Source organism: Ciconia boyciana, chromosome 8 (assembly GCF_034638445.1).
Source record: "Ciconia boyciana chromosome 8, ASM3463844v1, whole genome shotgun sequence".
Taxonomy (NCBI): Eukaryota; Metazoa; Chordata; class Aves; order Ciconiiformes; family Ciconiidae; genus Ciconia; species Ciconia boyciana.
Genome location: NC_132941.1, coordinates 66,273,781 through 66,289,359, shown reverse-complemented (window position 1 = coordinate 66,289,359; position 15,579 = coordinate 66,273,781). Strand labels below are relative to the sequence as shown.

The 15,579-nt window shown below is 44.5% G+C and overlaps 1 protein-coding gene across 1 annotated transcript in view; it reads left to right on the top strand.

Annotated features, from left to right (window-relative positions):
* The window catches only part of TCERG1L (transcription elongation regulator 1 like), a 102,027-nt gene extending 87,307 nt beyond the window's left edge, over window positions 1–14,720 (top strand). Inside the window, 4 exon segments of the mRNA XM_072871334.1 lie at window positions 4,062–4,197; window positions 8,823–8,912; window positions 12,132–12,250; window positions 13,808–14,720. Of these exon segments, the coding sequence (XP_072727435.1) occupies window positions 4,062–4,197; window positions 8,823–8,912; window positions 12,132–12,250; window positions 13,808–13,964 (502 nt within the window). The 3' untranslated portion in view covers window positions 13,965–14,720.
* The last annotated feature ends 859 nt before the right edge of the window (window positions 14,721–15,579 follow it).

The window sequence follows — 15,579 nt, the reverse complement described above, 5'->3', positions numbered from 1 at the left end:
CTTGTGATGATCCCAATTCCCCAGAAGTTTGACCTGTCACCAAAAAGCCGTAAAGTGTTTATTTTTCTGTCAGCGGAACATACATCCCCAAACTACTACATGATTTCTACAGCCGTTTTGAATTTTAAATTCTCTTTTGTAACACTTGAAGATTTCCTGACATTTTGCTTTGTACCCTGAAACAACGGCAGAATATGGAGCTTTGTGGGTGGACCTTTAAAATACTGACCTTTTACTAAAGAAATGCAGTCTAAGTGCTTGTTTAAATGTATTAATATTAGACTATAGCTAAGAGTTCGTGATACAAAAAAGTGAAATATTGTAGGATTTTCATTTCAAACTAGAATTCAGTTATCCTCAGGGTGAAAATCATGTGTAAACTCTTTTGCTAGCCTACGATTGGTTTCGTTAATGTGATTGAGACATTACTGTGCGGTGCCGTCGCAGCTGGGTACCCCCTGCCGCGGGCATCCTCCCATCCTGGCGCAGAGACCCAGCGATGGCTGAGTGCACAGCAGTTAAATCCCTGCTGCCGTCAGAGTTCTGTTACTGTTTCCAAGTGCCGTGGGTCTCAGTTGCCTACATCTCCCTGTGTCTGAATTAGTCAGCCAAAAGCAGAACTGGTTTAAAAACTGGGGCCCGTAATTCCGTGTAAGAAAAGCAGCCGAGTTTCTCCGTGCCATAAACAGCAAAAGGGGAATTCTCAAGATGTAGAGTCTACTAAAGTGCTGGTTAAGTTCCGAGTTTTGGATAAGAAGATGCGCATCACCAGCTTTTCATCTTCCAAGTTGCACGTACCAGGTCCAAATCTCACTTGCTGTTTCCTCTGCTTTGTTTTACTTGGCAATGGCCGAAGTGCCGCTCCCTCCGGACTGAATCCAGAGGTGGAAACAGATTTGTCTTCACAGGAAACTAAACAAATTTTCATTTTGGTGCTGGACGGACCAAAAAACTATTTATATTGCTGTCATATCCACGTCAATAATTGCATCTGAAGACAGTGAATGTTTTCCTGCCTGTAACAGGGAACGCCGTTGGAGATAGGAGCACCCGCTGTCATCCCGCCGTGCCGTGATGCTCTGGGCGTCTGTCCCACGGGGCTGGGCGGGCGTGGGGGCAGGAGTCCCCCGGAGCCCAGCCCCGCGCTGCCGGCAGGGGACGGTGGCTCAGCCCGCTGCCTCCCCGCGCCGAGCAGGGCTACAAGCAAGAGGAAGGCTGTAGCTGGGCGTCGCAGCCCCGCACCTGCCATCGTAGCAGAACGGGAAATTGAACCCCGTGTTTACCCATGCACAGCCCTTATCCTCTTATTTTTGCAATATCAACATTTCTGCTTGGTTAAGTATAACCAAAGTAGGTGGTGTGGCATGCTCTCAGGGTTTGTTTTTAAATATACTGTATTCCCTGTTCTATTTTGTTTAATCTAAGTAAAGTTACTTAGTAAATCATATCGCTCCTTTGGCATACAGTAAATCACCTGCTATACAGAAAGCGCTGTGCTAATGATAAGATCTAATTGCATCAAAGTTCCAGCACAATTCTTTATAATTCAACTAGAGGGTCATCAGAGGTTCACACCGGGTCACCAGTTCACATTGGTAAGAGCAGACCTGCTACGTCGCTTCTCCTGCTGTTGCCTTTGGTGACGGAGCTAGCGGAGGGCCTGGCCAAGGCCGGCTGCAGGGGACAGCAGGACTCCTCCGTCCTCCCGTGGCCCTTTGCACAACCTCTGCCCAGTGCTTCCAGCCAGAACCTGCGTCTGCAGGCGTAGGAGCTCTGGGCTGCACGAGCTGCTGTTGCACTTTTATTTACATTTGGTCAGGGTATAATGAAACCGCTTAAAAATACTGAAGTCAAATTCTTCCTCAGGCAATGCTCTGACTGTACTCTCTACAAAAGAAAAACAATCTTCAGAGAAACTTAGGTTTTCTGGGTTTTCTTCGCAGAATGGCAGGAGGGCTCGGGGGTTTCTGTCCCACCCCGCTCCCAGCAGGTCCTCAGGGACCTGTCCGGGGGTTGAGCATCTCCCTGGATGGAGCCCCGCAGCCTCCCGGGGCAGCCTGCCCCAGCGTCCGACCGTCCTCACAGTACAAACGCCTTTCCTTGTGCGTCGGTGGATTTCCCTGTGTTTCAGTTTGTGCCCGTTGCCTCTTCTCCTTTCAGTGGGTGCCACGGTTACACAAAACGTCTCACCGCCCTCTCCATCCTGAGGTTTGCAGGCGTCCGGGATCGTGCCGGTCGGCTGCCCGTATGTCTCCATCTGAGTAGGAAGTCACATAGTTTGTTGTGCAGACGATTGTATCATTTGCTAAAGAAAATTGCATTCTCTCTTGTCATTTTTGGCGTGAGAAAAAAGTGTGTGATTTGCGGCATCATTTTCAATTGTGGAAGGAGGACTGAAGGAAAGAGGGGCTCTGCTGGTGCTCGGCTGGTGGAGTGGCATACTGTATTTCTCTCGGTTTCGGCTTGAAAAAGCTCTTTGTGTGTACTAGAAATTGGATTGGGCCTTTCATGGATCATGTCATAGAATAAAATTTGCTATTCCAATATAAAAGTCACCGTCATTCTGTGAAGAACACCAATTTGATATCTCTCAAATCACTAGTAATGCAGCATCATTTTAGGATAAATGTAAGTGTAGTGTAATTATTTGTAGAAGGAAGATAATACGCTAGAGCTCACATTACATGCTGATCTAATTAATTTGCTTGGAAATAAAAAAGTGTTTTCCTGTTGAAATTTCAGACTAAGTATTATTCTGTAGTGGTGAAAAATGCATCAGTAGAAAATGCAGTCATGCCTAATAGGAGGCTAAAAATCAGATTGCCTTACTTTCGTTATCCTCACTTGAACCTTGTGATCATTTTAAGACTCCCGATCTTTCCAGAAAGAGCCTTAATTTGTACTGAACTCCCTCATTGCTGAGAGCATCAAGAAACAGCAGGACGGGCCCAGAGCAGAAGTCTGATTTCGGGGTCGGAGTTGGCCAACTTCTCTGAAGTCAGGGGTTTCGTATCCCCGTCTCAAATCCCGTCACCCTCCTGGAGCCGACGCCTTCCTGCCTGGGAGGGTCCCATCTAACCACCCTCTCCCCGCAGACGCCGAGGGCCCACGGGGGAGAGGCTTCGGCCCTCCGAACAGCGGGGAACTCGGTGTTCGCTTCCAGCGCGGGGAGAGCGCGGGGTTGATGGTCTCTCACTCTGATAAAATTGTGTAGATATTTATCTGGTGTGAAACAGGTGACGCTGGTTGTGTAGGATTGCGCCGAGGAGAGCATCACTCTTGGGCTGCGGCCGCTGTATGGTTGCAGCTTGCCGTAAGCTGTCCCTCTTTGTGAAACGAGCACAGCGGTGCTACGCACGAGCCTTTAGCCAGGGGTCTTGTAGGCAGAGGGACCGGGGCAATACCTGGTGAGGATTTTCTCAGAAACACCTATTTATTCTAATCACACGCAATCTTGGACAAAGGCTGTCGGGATAAATATAGACCTTCTGGCCCTGACGAAGGGCAGGTTCTTCGCTGATGCTTCGTTGCCGATGCGATGCTTCATTGCACGCTGATGCTTCGTTGCGTGCGATGCATTGCCGGGTTACGTGCCTTGGGAGTGAGCTCCCAAGGTGTACGGGGTGCACGGGAACGTAAAATAAAGATGAGTGTTGACTTTCTAGTGTGGGGGCACAAAACCAGGAAAGAAAAATAAAACGAGATGAGTCTCTTCAGTCACTCCTTTAAAGTCTCCACTCCTTGACAAATCTTATATAAAGCCGTCACTTTTCTGTAGCTTAAAATGTAGCGTAGTATTTCGCTGCTGAGTCCCTCTCTGATCGCACCGGCGGACCATCCTTCCACCTAACGAGCTGTCGGAGGGCCCTCGGCAGGGCCCTCGAGCCCCCCGGTTTGACGACGAACGCAGGGCTGGGTCACTTCTCGCTGTCAGCGTCCGCGCCCTGCCTGCTCCTGCCCGGGAAGAAGTCCTGCCGTCCCGGAGGGTGTTCTAGAGAGGGTTAAAAATCCCCTCCCCAGTTGACAATTACTGAACTATTTTCTATCTTACCTTGTTAAAGAACAGAAGATTCCCAAGCTGCTGACCAGGGGAAGGCTGAAACGGAGGAGAAGAATGAGGAAACGTCAGCGTCTCAGCTCACGCCTCCCCTCGAAGAGCGCATCACTCATTTCCGAGACATGCTTCTGGAGAGAGGGGTAAGAAATGCGCTTGCTTTCTTTGACGTGTCTCATTTATGAAAATAGGGCATCATCTAGGACTGCTATGGGAATCATTTCATAACTATGACTTAGCAGTCAAAGGAAGAATTATTGAGAGGGTTTTTTTCTGTCTATTAGCCACGTAGTCACCATTTACTGTGACTTTTCTTCTGGCCGTGCAGAACTGACAGCGCTTTGCAGGTACAGTTCCAAATAAATTCCTTTAGACAGACCCAAAGATAACCAGAGGCGGTTATCCAGCTCCTCCAGCGCGGACCGGTGGCTCAGCAGGGGATGGGGACCATAGCCACACGCCATCCCGGGTGTCCCGCACGGACCCAAAGCGTTCATTACATGATGAACAACGGACAAAAGACGTGTCGTGTGCGTCACCTGAAAGACAGCACCAGGCTCAGCAACATTCCTGGCAAGCTCTTTGCTTTTTTTTGGCGTGGGAGAGGTTTCATCACTGCAAACTCCAACCATCCCAGCAGTGGGAAGCCAAGTTCACTTACTGGCCATCCGAAATCTGCCCGGTCTGTTAGGAAAGGAGGTACTGGAGTCTCAGGAGGGTTAAGAAAACCTGCCCTGTTCCCTGGGCCTCCCTGCCTGTCCTTGGACTTCCTAGGGAAGAGCTGGTGGCTCCAGCTGAGGCTGAGGTGCAGGAGCGTGGGATGCTCGGGGCTTGGGGCTGAGCGGGGACAAGAAGAGGTGGCCCCTCCGCGGCAGCGGGCGAGAGCCCCTGGGCATCGTTCCCTCCCGCACCCAGGCCAGCGCCGACCCGGCGGCTGCGGAGCTGGTACAGGTTACGGGAGGGCTCGGAGCTATTGCGGCCGTTTTACCATGACCTAATCGGGATTATGAGTCGCTAGATGGAGCATAAATTCAATTTGCAGATGGAACCCATCAGCGCTGTGAGCCTCGTGACCAATGGGGAAATATGAATTGCAGATCGTGTAATAGCAGCCGGTGGCTGATTTTGTAAAGAGCTTCAGCCTGATTTTTGTGTTCTGTGGTAGCACTTACAAAGCCGCCTCGAACTGGCTGCGTAAAGATTACGTCAATATGAGGAATTTTGGATACTGTTATTTATAAACATAAAATCACCTCCACAAAAGTTCGTCTCACAGTGTCCCTTCTTCCAGAGAACTGATGATTTTGAGCGTGAATGGAATTAATAAGCGTACCAGGTTTAGACCCTAAGCCTGCAAATGTAAATGGGTGTATAATGGAGCAGCGTCTGCAGATTTTATACCTCCTTCCAACACTCCGCAAATATGTATTCTATAGAAGTTCGTGTAATTTCTGTAAAGAAAAAAAATCCAAGGTGTCTGTTGTTAGGCAGTAAAGCCTATAAAATTTATGACTAGTAATCAGCAGACTTTAAAGGTAGATAATTAGAGCTTCAGAAACTCAACCGTAAATTATCTCCACAACAGACCTGCTTTATTAATACATTTTGTTATTTATGCTTAAATAATGCAGAAGTGCCATAAATGAATACTGGTTGAAGACTTCTGCTGGCATATTTTAAGTCAGGGGGCAGCAAGTCAAAATTTGAAAGTATTAGGGATGTTCTGTAATAGGATTCCTCAAGTGTTTCCAGTATAAGAGTCAGACTTGCTCATAAAAATGAGAAGTTCAGGGAATTTACTGTTTGGTTTTGCTATTATTTAAAAATGTATAGATAATGGGTTACTTTGCTTTCGCCCTGAGCATTTTTTAAACGTCCAGACAAGCTGCTGGTTTGCATCAGCGGGTTGGCGTTGCTTGAAATGCAGCGAGGCCATTAGCGTTATTTTGAACTGAGTATTTAATGAACCTCTCCTGCCATTTTCTCGTAATCTTGTTATTTCTCAAGAAGTAACTTGATGGCATTCCAAAGAGCTTGAACTAGGTGGAGTTCTTCAGTGTAGTTCTGAATCTTCCTACCTAAATTATATCAACAGAAGAATATGTATTGTAACATTTTAAAAGTACATGTGATTTGTAGTGTAGCTCCAAGACAATGGCACTGTTCTTAAGTCTGTGGCAGGTTTTCCTATGTAAAAATGTAATTTCTGATAGCCTCCTGGAAGTTTAAAAGTTTCCACAGAACGCTGAGGGGACGGGGAAGATTCAAGCCTCTTCCTGGCTCCCTCACAGCCACGGCATCAAAATACCCACGTTCTACGCTCTGCGTTTCTAGGAAAGTCTTCTCTTTGCTGTCAGTGAAACAAGGCTTTTTTAAAAGATTCCAAATGGTATTTTTTTCTCAAGATTTTACCTTCTTAATACTGGGGAGAGAAAAGGGGGTTCAGGGGGTCCTAACCCCCACCTTCCCGTCTCAAAACAATTCTTGCAGCCTCAGCGTTATCCTAAAGAATAAATTAAAAACCCCAACTAAACAGGGGGTTTTTGGTTTTTTTTCCCCCCAGCCTGTTTTTCAGACAGAGCCAAAGAGCCCCTTTCTAGAAGGACAAGCCACTGAATCCCACTTTTTAGTATCCGTTAACCGGTCGCCGGTCGGTTTGGGGCGCCGGGAGCGTGTCGGAGCCGGCAGCGGGCGATGGGGCGGGGGGCTCCCAGCCCAGAGGGCGCGGGGGGTCCGCGCCGCTGCCGGCCCCGTGCCTCCTCCCAGCCCTTTGCCGCTCCAGCCTTCGCGCCGGTTTGTGCGTGTCGGGGGTGGACGCCGTTCCCCACCAGAACAACGTCTGGGAAAGCTGGGAATCCTTTGCCGATGAAGATAAATGCATCTGCTGAAACTGTCAGGCATTTCACCTTTCTGTTCTTATAAATCTTTCAGTCAAAGCCGAAATCTCACCCTACCATCGTTGCTGGGCTTCTTGAGGGAATTAAAAATAAAATCAGCTATTCAGATAGATGTCCTTTCACTTCTAAACATACTGCTCAAACTCAGTTCGCTGAATTTTTGTGCGTTTTTTCCCCTGTACTTTGCACTCTGGTTAAGAGCAGGAGTTGAGAACTGGAAACCCACGACAAGCTCAGACCTCTCTTCTCTTTGTCGTCTGTGGTGATACTAGGCCACAGAAGTCATCATTTATTTTGGGAAGAGATGCCCTCCCCGCCATCCCAGTGCATGTGTTCCCTGGCTGAACGTCCCCTAGTAGGGAAGAAGGCCACAATACGATACACGTTGGGAGATTAGTCAGAATATTAATATTTTATATGCATTTGCAGAGGGACAGAATGAGTATCCTGGACATGTCATGAGTATGACGTGTAGCTAGAATTAAATTATAAATATTAGTAGCCAACATTTATTTTAGGTGTACGTCTGCAGTGTGTGAAATGTAGTAATTACTAAACAAAAATCATGAACAGGAGTGATTACATGATAAATTAGCCCAAGCTTAACTAGCTTTGAGTTCAAACTGGCCTTTGTGCTGGGAACAAAGCTGATGTCCAAGAGAGAGTATAAAAGACATCCTGAAAAGGAGGATTCCTGCTGCTGATCCTTCTGAAGGGGGAAAATCCCCAAACCTCGGGACTTGGCCACCTGCGTGGGCGTGGAGGGCGAACCGCAAGCTGCGAGAAGAGGACGTTTGGAGGAGGCAGCCCCGAAGCACTGCGCATCCAGAAGGTTAGCCTGGACCTCGGCATTTCCGAGCTTCCAGTGCCTACCGCTCTGAAAGGAAACCCAGTCCATTTAAACCTCCTTTCCTTCCGTTTGAGTTTTCCTGTTTGAGCATTAATTACTCTATTTTAATTATACTTCACATACTTAATTTTTTTAGTGAATTTACTCTTCTTTGTAATTAGGTGGAGTGATTAGCATATTTTATGTTACTCCAGAGTATTCTGTAACAAACTAATTAACAGTGATGCTGTACGAGGTACTGAAATCAGGCTGGGGGTGTCCGTCCTGCGCCCCAGGCTGTCGTTTTGTAAAAGCCCCGGGCAAAGGGGACGGGGCAGGTGAGGGACCTGCTCCCATTCGTGGTGGTCCTTACAGCCCTCTCACCGTAAAGAGGTTTCGGAGAAGACGGAAGAACCTCTGTGGGAGCGTGATATTCTCATTTCATGTGGCTGCAGGAATGTGAGCGATGCGTGGGGCTTGGGTGGACGTCCAGGGTCCCACTCCCGAGAGCTGGATTCAGCAGAAAAGGGGAGAAGCCTCGAGAAGGAGGAGATGTGGCAGCCGTGCTGTCGGAGGGCAGCGGCACGTTGACTGCAAAAACACGGTGCTTTGAAGATGTTCACTATTAGTTCTTCAGAGTGTGCATGCACTGACAGCCTCATTTGGGTTATAATTCAAGTTTTGGAGAGGAGGGGAGTTAAAGCTGAGATAATTGCTTAAATGGAAATTGATGCTTCTGTTGTACAAAGGGGATAATAAAATGGCATTTTCCTTTCTGCTACAGATTCTTTCCGTCAAAAATGTGGAATGAGCATCTCCCAGATACTCACTGACATGTCCTAGAGCAAATCAATACTAATGGTGTGGGGGCGACCAGAGCATTGCCAGAAACAGATTAAAATTCAACTTCCAACCGCTCTGAGGCATCCTTTAGAGGGTTCATTAGCTTTCAGAACTACTCGTTTGCTTCACCTTGGAACATTTTCTTCTTTCACATCCTTATTAAAATTCCTTAATGCAACTGTGTTTGTGTACTTCACAGGTTTCAGCATTTTCTACATGGGAAAAAGAGTTACACAAAATAGTATTTGATCCACGCTACCTTCTACTAAATTCAGAAGAACGTAAACAGGTGAGCATTACCTCCAGCGTAGCTTCCGATGGGCAGCAAACGCCTCCCAAATTAACCGTAATAGCAGAGTAATTATCTTGGTAGGATAAAAAGAATTGCATCAAATTAAAATTTCTTTTTTGAGTTTTTCAGTGAGACTCGTAATTTAGGCTCTGCTCATAAGAAAGTGCTGTCTCCTTTGAAAAGCAAGTGGTAACAAGTGAGTTTGCACATAGAGATGGGCCGCGGTCTCTTGGGTTGTAGGAACAACTCCTACTGAGTCTGGGAAACTGGGCTGTAGAAGGGGAAATGGCCATAAGGTGATGTTTCCACTCTGAATTATTTAAATATTGTAGAGAGACTACTTCATTTTTATTACTTAGACTATTTTCTAGGAGTTTGGCAGTATTTACTGCTATCTTTTGCAATAACTAAACTTGCTAGACATAAATGGGTAAGAGCAGTGTGGCTATGCTGGTATCTCTTTGAATGGGTTTAGATTTTCTGGCAGGCTGCAAAGGGAAGTCGACTTTCTGCTGCCTTGTTTATTTGGGCATTAATTATCACTAGGGATCTAAAAGGACCCGAGGGCTGCAGATAACTCTAAAAAATCTAGGAGAGATGCAAGGATGTTGCAGAGAAGATGAACGCTTCTATTCTGTAGTTCTTTCTGTTCCTCACCAGTCTTTTGTCATCCTGGAGAATGAAGAATTTTGAATATGGAATTGTCCATTTTTTAAATAAACACGATGAAAAATGTACTTATTCCTATTCTGTTGCACTGAGGCCCGTATTGCCTTGTGATTCTCCAGAGAGCTTCCTGTAGGTATTTACTGAGGGACTGGGCACATACATCTTCTTTTACTACCTTTCCAATATTTTCTTTCCTAAGAAAAAAAGTTAAATAATAAGGAAATATGGGAAGGAAAAGGTAAGAGAAACTGCTAGAATGGAAAATACTGCTAGACAAGAGAGTAAGCAGGGAGTCTTGTATGTATTTCAGGGAATCAGCAAGGACAAAACCTAGACCTTGATGAGTCAATCCAGATGTATTACTTCTTTTGTTTTATCAGCCTTGGAGATGATATAATAAAAATACATCATGAATACACATAATATAACGTGCTCGAAGCACTGCTGAGGGGGACCTCGCTTGTGGGGTATACTTAATACTCAAGGAAAGGGTTAGGAAAAGCACGTAGTTGGCAGTCCTGTAGGTAGAAACCCGTAGTCACGTAGAGGTTGGCTCTGAGAGCGACAGTTGGCTCTGAGTAATTCAGGCTGGGAGCTAAGGTGGAAGAGGGTGATGGTCGGTTGCTCTTCTGCAAAATAGGGTTAAAAAAACAGTAAGCTTGGGAGCACATGCCAGGTGTGTGATATATTTTGGGTACTAAGCTTGAAGTTAAGATTTCTAGACGTTCTTTATGAGTAGTTCCATTTAATTAGACCCTCTTTTCCTCCAAGAAGGAGTTTAAGAAGAAAGTCAGAGTCGGACAAGAGTAGATGCCTGATTTAATGAAAGTACTTCTTGAAGTGCAACTCAAATGCGTAGAAGACATTATTTAGGTTTATGGAAACGTTTACCTTCACGGATACTGACTGTGTGACCTGAATAGCGAGCGTCTGAGTACTTCTTAAATTGTGCAAATGAATTTATATTGGAGGGGGTTAGAGGGGAAAAGCGGCTCACAATGAAAGTGAGGAATGAATGGGTGAAGGAGTGAATGAAGGAGAGAATCGGTGAGTGAAGGGATGAATTGAGTGCCGGAGCGTGGCTGGCTGTACTGCAGGTTTCTTCTTTCCATGGTCAGGCAGATAGGTTGGACAGGGCAGGGAAAGCGTTTTTGGCCTGCAGGCATCTGAGGGAGCTTCCTCTTGACTTGAACTTGTGTTGAGGTGGGTTTGACTTCCAGGAGTGCAAGCTCTGCTGTCGGTGGGTGTCCTTACACCGCCCGAGGAACGTAACGATCTGTTATTGAACATCTGCGGTTTGCTCCGCTTACTTACCAATATTTTCCAAGGGGTTATTAACAGTTGAAAGATGGTGCTATGTTTAAGCAAGGAACAGTGAAGGGTAAAGGAGCAACTGTATTAAAATAATGAGCTATCTGTTAATTTTGATTTATTACCTTCATAATAGCTTCACTGATACCAGAAAGGCAAGCAATAACAGTGTCACCTACTTTATTTGTTCCATTTTTTCCGTCTCCTCTTACACTCAACTTATGCAATTGCATACAGTATAATATATTTAGATTTCCTAGATTTTTCCTAGTACTTCTTTCAAGGCCATTTTTTGATGTTTAGTTTTCCAGTGCTATTTCTCCCCTTTTCCACATGCCATGCTAAATACCAGTTGTAATTTGGTCACTTTAGCTTTCACGACATGTAGATCTGCACCTGTGCGTCCTCATGGCTGATGAGAAAGCAACTGTGGTAGTAACCGCAGTAATCATATTTAATGCATGTAATTTGTGGTGAAAAGGATGGTGAATATGGAAAGCTAATAGCATTTTGAGGAGCAGCTCCTTTTATTCAACAACTTAGTGTGCCACACTTTTTAGAGCGTGAAACCAGCAGGGCCAGATTTTTGGTATTAAAAATGTGATTAGAGCAGTTGGCAGAATTTAGTGACAAAGTGAACTCCTTATCTCCTTTTCAAGACACCAAAATCCTGATGCTGAGCACCCTGCTGCATGTTTAGCTGCCAAATACTGTTAGAGGAAGGTTGCCCACCCTTCCAAACACATTAATGCTTTCGGGTTTATGTGTACAGAGGATCATGCGTAAGCTCGTGTTTATGACAACTGATCTGAAAGGTCTTCAGGCATTTTTGGGGGTAACCTACAGAATATTGATGTTTAGCATTATAGACATTTTCAGGAATTCCAGCAAGTTGGGAAAGATGCGAGATCCACACTACGTAAATGCAGTTCGTTGTGCAGATGTAGAGAAATAATGCTATAGGCATGAAAATGCGAGCAAGACACTGAAGTCAGGAAATGCTGAATGTTGGAATGATGTTTGAATGAAGATGTTATCTGTCCAAATTATACCTTTTTCCAGCTACGTGAGAACATGATCAGTGCTGCATGAAGCAGATTCAGCTGCATGCGAGTCAGCCCACGCTGAGGGCAGATAAGAACTGTAGGTTGTGAGATTGACAGCCCTTTGATCAAGCATAAATACCATAAACGCTTTGTTAATAAATGCTGTATCTTGTTTCCCTTTCCTGGAAAGATATTTGAACAGTTTGTCAAGACCAGGATCAGAGAAGAGTACAAAGAAAAGAAGAATAAATTGTTGTTAGCCAAAGAGGAATTCAAAAAGCTCCTTGAAGAATCCAAGTTATCACCCAGGTATGGCATTGCCTTATGAAGGTTTGTTAAGATAAGCTTTCTCATTTAGGCTGTGCTTATCAGCCCCGGAACACCATAGCACTGAACGTACTCTTTATAGCAAGCTTGTACATCCCTGGTTACAATGCTGTGTTGACATTTCTTCCCTAATATTTTACAATATTTTGTTATATCACTGGGAAAGGGAACGTACCGTTTCTCTCTCTGTTCCTTTCTCTCTCTCTCTCTGTCATTAAGAATGTGTAATATTTTACATAACACATTTGTTTTATGTACATACATATGGTATAATCATAGAACACACACGCACACATATATATAAGCTATATAAAATCAGTACCTGAATGTTAAATCTCATTTATATTAGGCGTACAGGTGTAACTAGTGAAAAAACTGTATTTAGGTTTGGTTTTTGATGGAAGAGAAACATAATTTAACAAAGTTAGTATTAATGCCACATCACTAAATTAAAATAAAGCATGCAATGCAATGATCTATTTTTCTACATTGATTTTTCAGTAATGGATCCAAAACTGCACGATGGTGAAGGCAGTGCTTAGGATAGCACTTGCTCATTTGTATATGATATGAAAATAAAGAGATTTCTGTATTATAAGTCTGGTTAAATTGTTGGAACTAAGAAATTACAGTTTTCTCTACTAAAATATGCAGGTAGTGGTACAGCACTACCTGCCGAGACACACAGATACAAACAACACATTGGGCTCTATGGAAGTAGTAGTTCTACAAAGTTTTTTACAGCAAAACCGAGAATATTCTGGGCTAATATACCAGCTAAACCATTGCTGGTTCCAGCAGTGATGTTTTCAGTCTGCAAGGGCAAAATGGTGCTGGCCTGCAGGGCAGAGAACATTTTACCGGTTAATGTTTTTGTTGAGCTGATTGTGAGACCACAGCATCAAAGAAACTCATCTCCCCGCAGTAGTCTCGGCTTGACTGTGATATGCCGTCGAATGCCATGTTTGCGTTGGGAAATGCTGGACCCGACGATGAAGTCCTCAGGCAGAGCTGCCTGGGATTTCAGTTGCATTGTGCCCATCGCTCAAAGTTACGGTTAATTTTTTGCTCTTTTTAGAAAAGATCAAAGTAGCGTGGTAGTTCAGGGGGTGTCGTGTGCTAGTGACGGCCAAAGTGCATTTGTTTGCAGTTAGCCACGGGTGTGCTTTTCTGCTCTAATATAGGCTAATTATTGACATATTGGCCATAAGTACCGGCAGGCATAGATGGAAGCTGCAGTAACCGGGGCTGCAGCAAATACTCTGTTAATGATTCAAAATTGTCCTGTCAGCTGTCACCCACATTTTTCTACACAAAGAAATGGAAGTTAGCTATTGCGAGCTGATCCCTGAGTGCAAAGCCCGGGCAGTTCTGGCATGTCTTGCCTCCCTCGTCCCGGGGGTTACCGTCATGTTCTTGTCAGACGTTCCCCAGAACACCCGTTGTTAGTGTCTGTGTGAAAAGTGAAGTGAGATCCAGGTCAGAGCCCGAGTGTGGATTGACAAAGTCGCAGCTTTAAAATCTCTCTCTTCTCTGCAGAACAACGTTTAAAGAATTTGCGGAGAAATACGGAAGAGATCAGCGGTTTCGCCTTGTTCAGAAGAAGAAGGACCAAGAGCATTTTTTCAATCAGTTCATACTTATTCTTAAAAAGAGGGACAAAGAAAACAGGATAAGGCTACGGAAGATGAGATAAAAACTCCTGAAATTGGCAATAAATACACAAGTCAATGCTGTGACTGCAGTAAGAAATTCAAATGAAGGCTGAAGTGGTCGGGGTTAAACTTGCAACAGCTTGACGAGGAAGCGGCTATCCCTGAGAAAAACTTTCTCTAAACGGAGTTTATTGAACATATATTGAATTTGTGAAGGTTGTTCTGCAGGAATCTGAAGGATATTTTGTTCTCAAAAAATTAATGTTTCATATTGAAGCTCTCTTTTGTACAACATCCAGAGTTTGATGCATTTCTAATTGCCATGATATGTCAATCCCTTAATTGTTTTAATTATGCAAATTACTTGTAATATACACAAATTATGAATCCAATGCAGATTTGTAATTAAGCAGAAGCAGATGCCATCCATAACAATCTCAAGATATTTTCATCATTTAGGGGAATTATCTAAAGCAATCTTTTGGCAACTTTATGCATTAACATAAAGTGTTTAGAGGTACGGTGGTATGCAGGAATTCATTACCCGGTGTTCATACGTCTCTGTCCAGTTCTCTGAGTAGTCGTAATAAGATATTAATTGTTAATCTTAGTGAAGAGTGTGAAAATCTTGGCGTGTGTTCCATAGGAAAACTCTAAGTTTCAGAAATTGCTTTCCACTTACCGTGAATGGTGCTTTCAGGCACCCAGGCGACAGCAGCCCTTCTCCGTCAGACTTCCTAGAACGTCGTTCTTTTGTAAAACCATCACAGTATGAATTCAGTTATGTTACTGTATGTGAAAAGTCTGCATGAGATTTTTCTCATCATATTTGTATAAATAAATATTTAACTTTTTTAATTAATAAACATTTTAAGCCAATTTTCAGGGGGGTTTAAGTTTCTAAACTTTTTGAAATATTGGGTAAAATAGCGCAGGTCTCGTGGTTTTTACTGGAGAGCTAGAAAACCAGAGAGAGCTCCAGCCGCTCGCGATTTGTATGCAAGTTCCGCTGATGTCAGGTGGGGTTCCGAGCATACTGAGAGCAAAACAGTCACTCTGCCTACGAAGGTGGGATATCGTGCCCAGGGAAAGCCAGCACAGCTCCGCTGAATATCAGTGTATCCCTTCCTTTATGCTGAAGGAAAGGCACACTCTCCTCTGTCCGTGCTCATCACCATTTTCTCAGCTGACCTAATTTTTAAGTTAGTACTCATTGGATGTATAGATTTCTATTTGGTAGGAGTGATTTTGACATTTTCCCCAACTAATGGTAATTTTTCTTTAGATGTGTGCTGGATATTTTTTATAATCGAGGAAATAAAGGGTATTTTCTAACGCTTTGGAAAAATGAACTCGGAATAATTCAAAGAAGAGTACTTAACCTAAGATGTGTTTGAGAAAGTATGTAGAGTTTCAAACTTCCACGTGAAAAAAATTGTCATTTATTTCTGTGAGAGCAAGACCTGACGCAAAGTTGCTGTTGGTGCGAGCGAGGAAACGTGCTGCCGTCTCGGAGCTGCCAGGTGAAACAGATGCTGCCGGGTTTGCCTCCCCTCTGCACGCGCGGGTTATGCCCGGGGAGCCAGCGAGCTGGCGTGCGAGCCCGTGGATGCAATGGGATTTTACATGGCTTGTGAGACTCGTGGTAGCCACTCG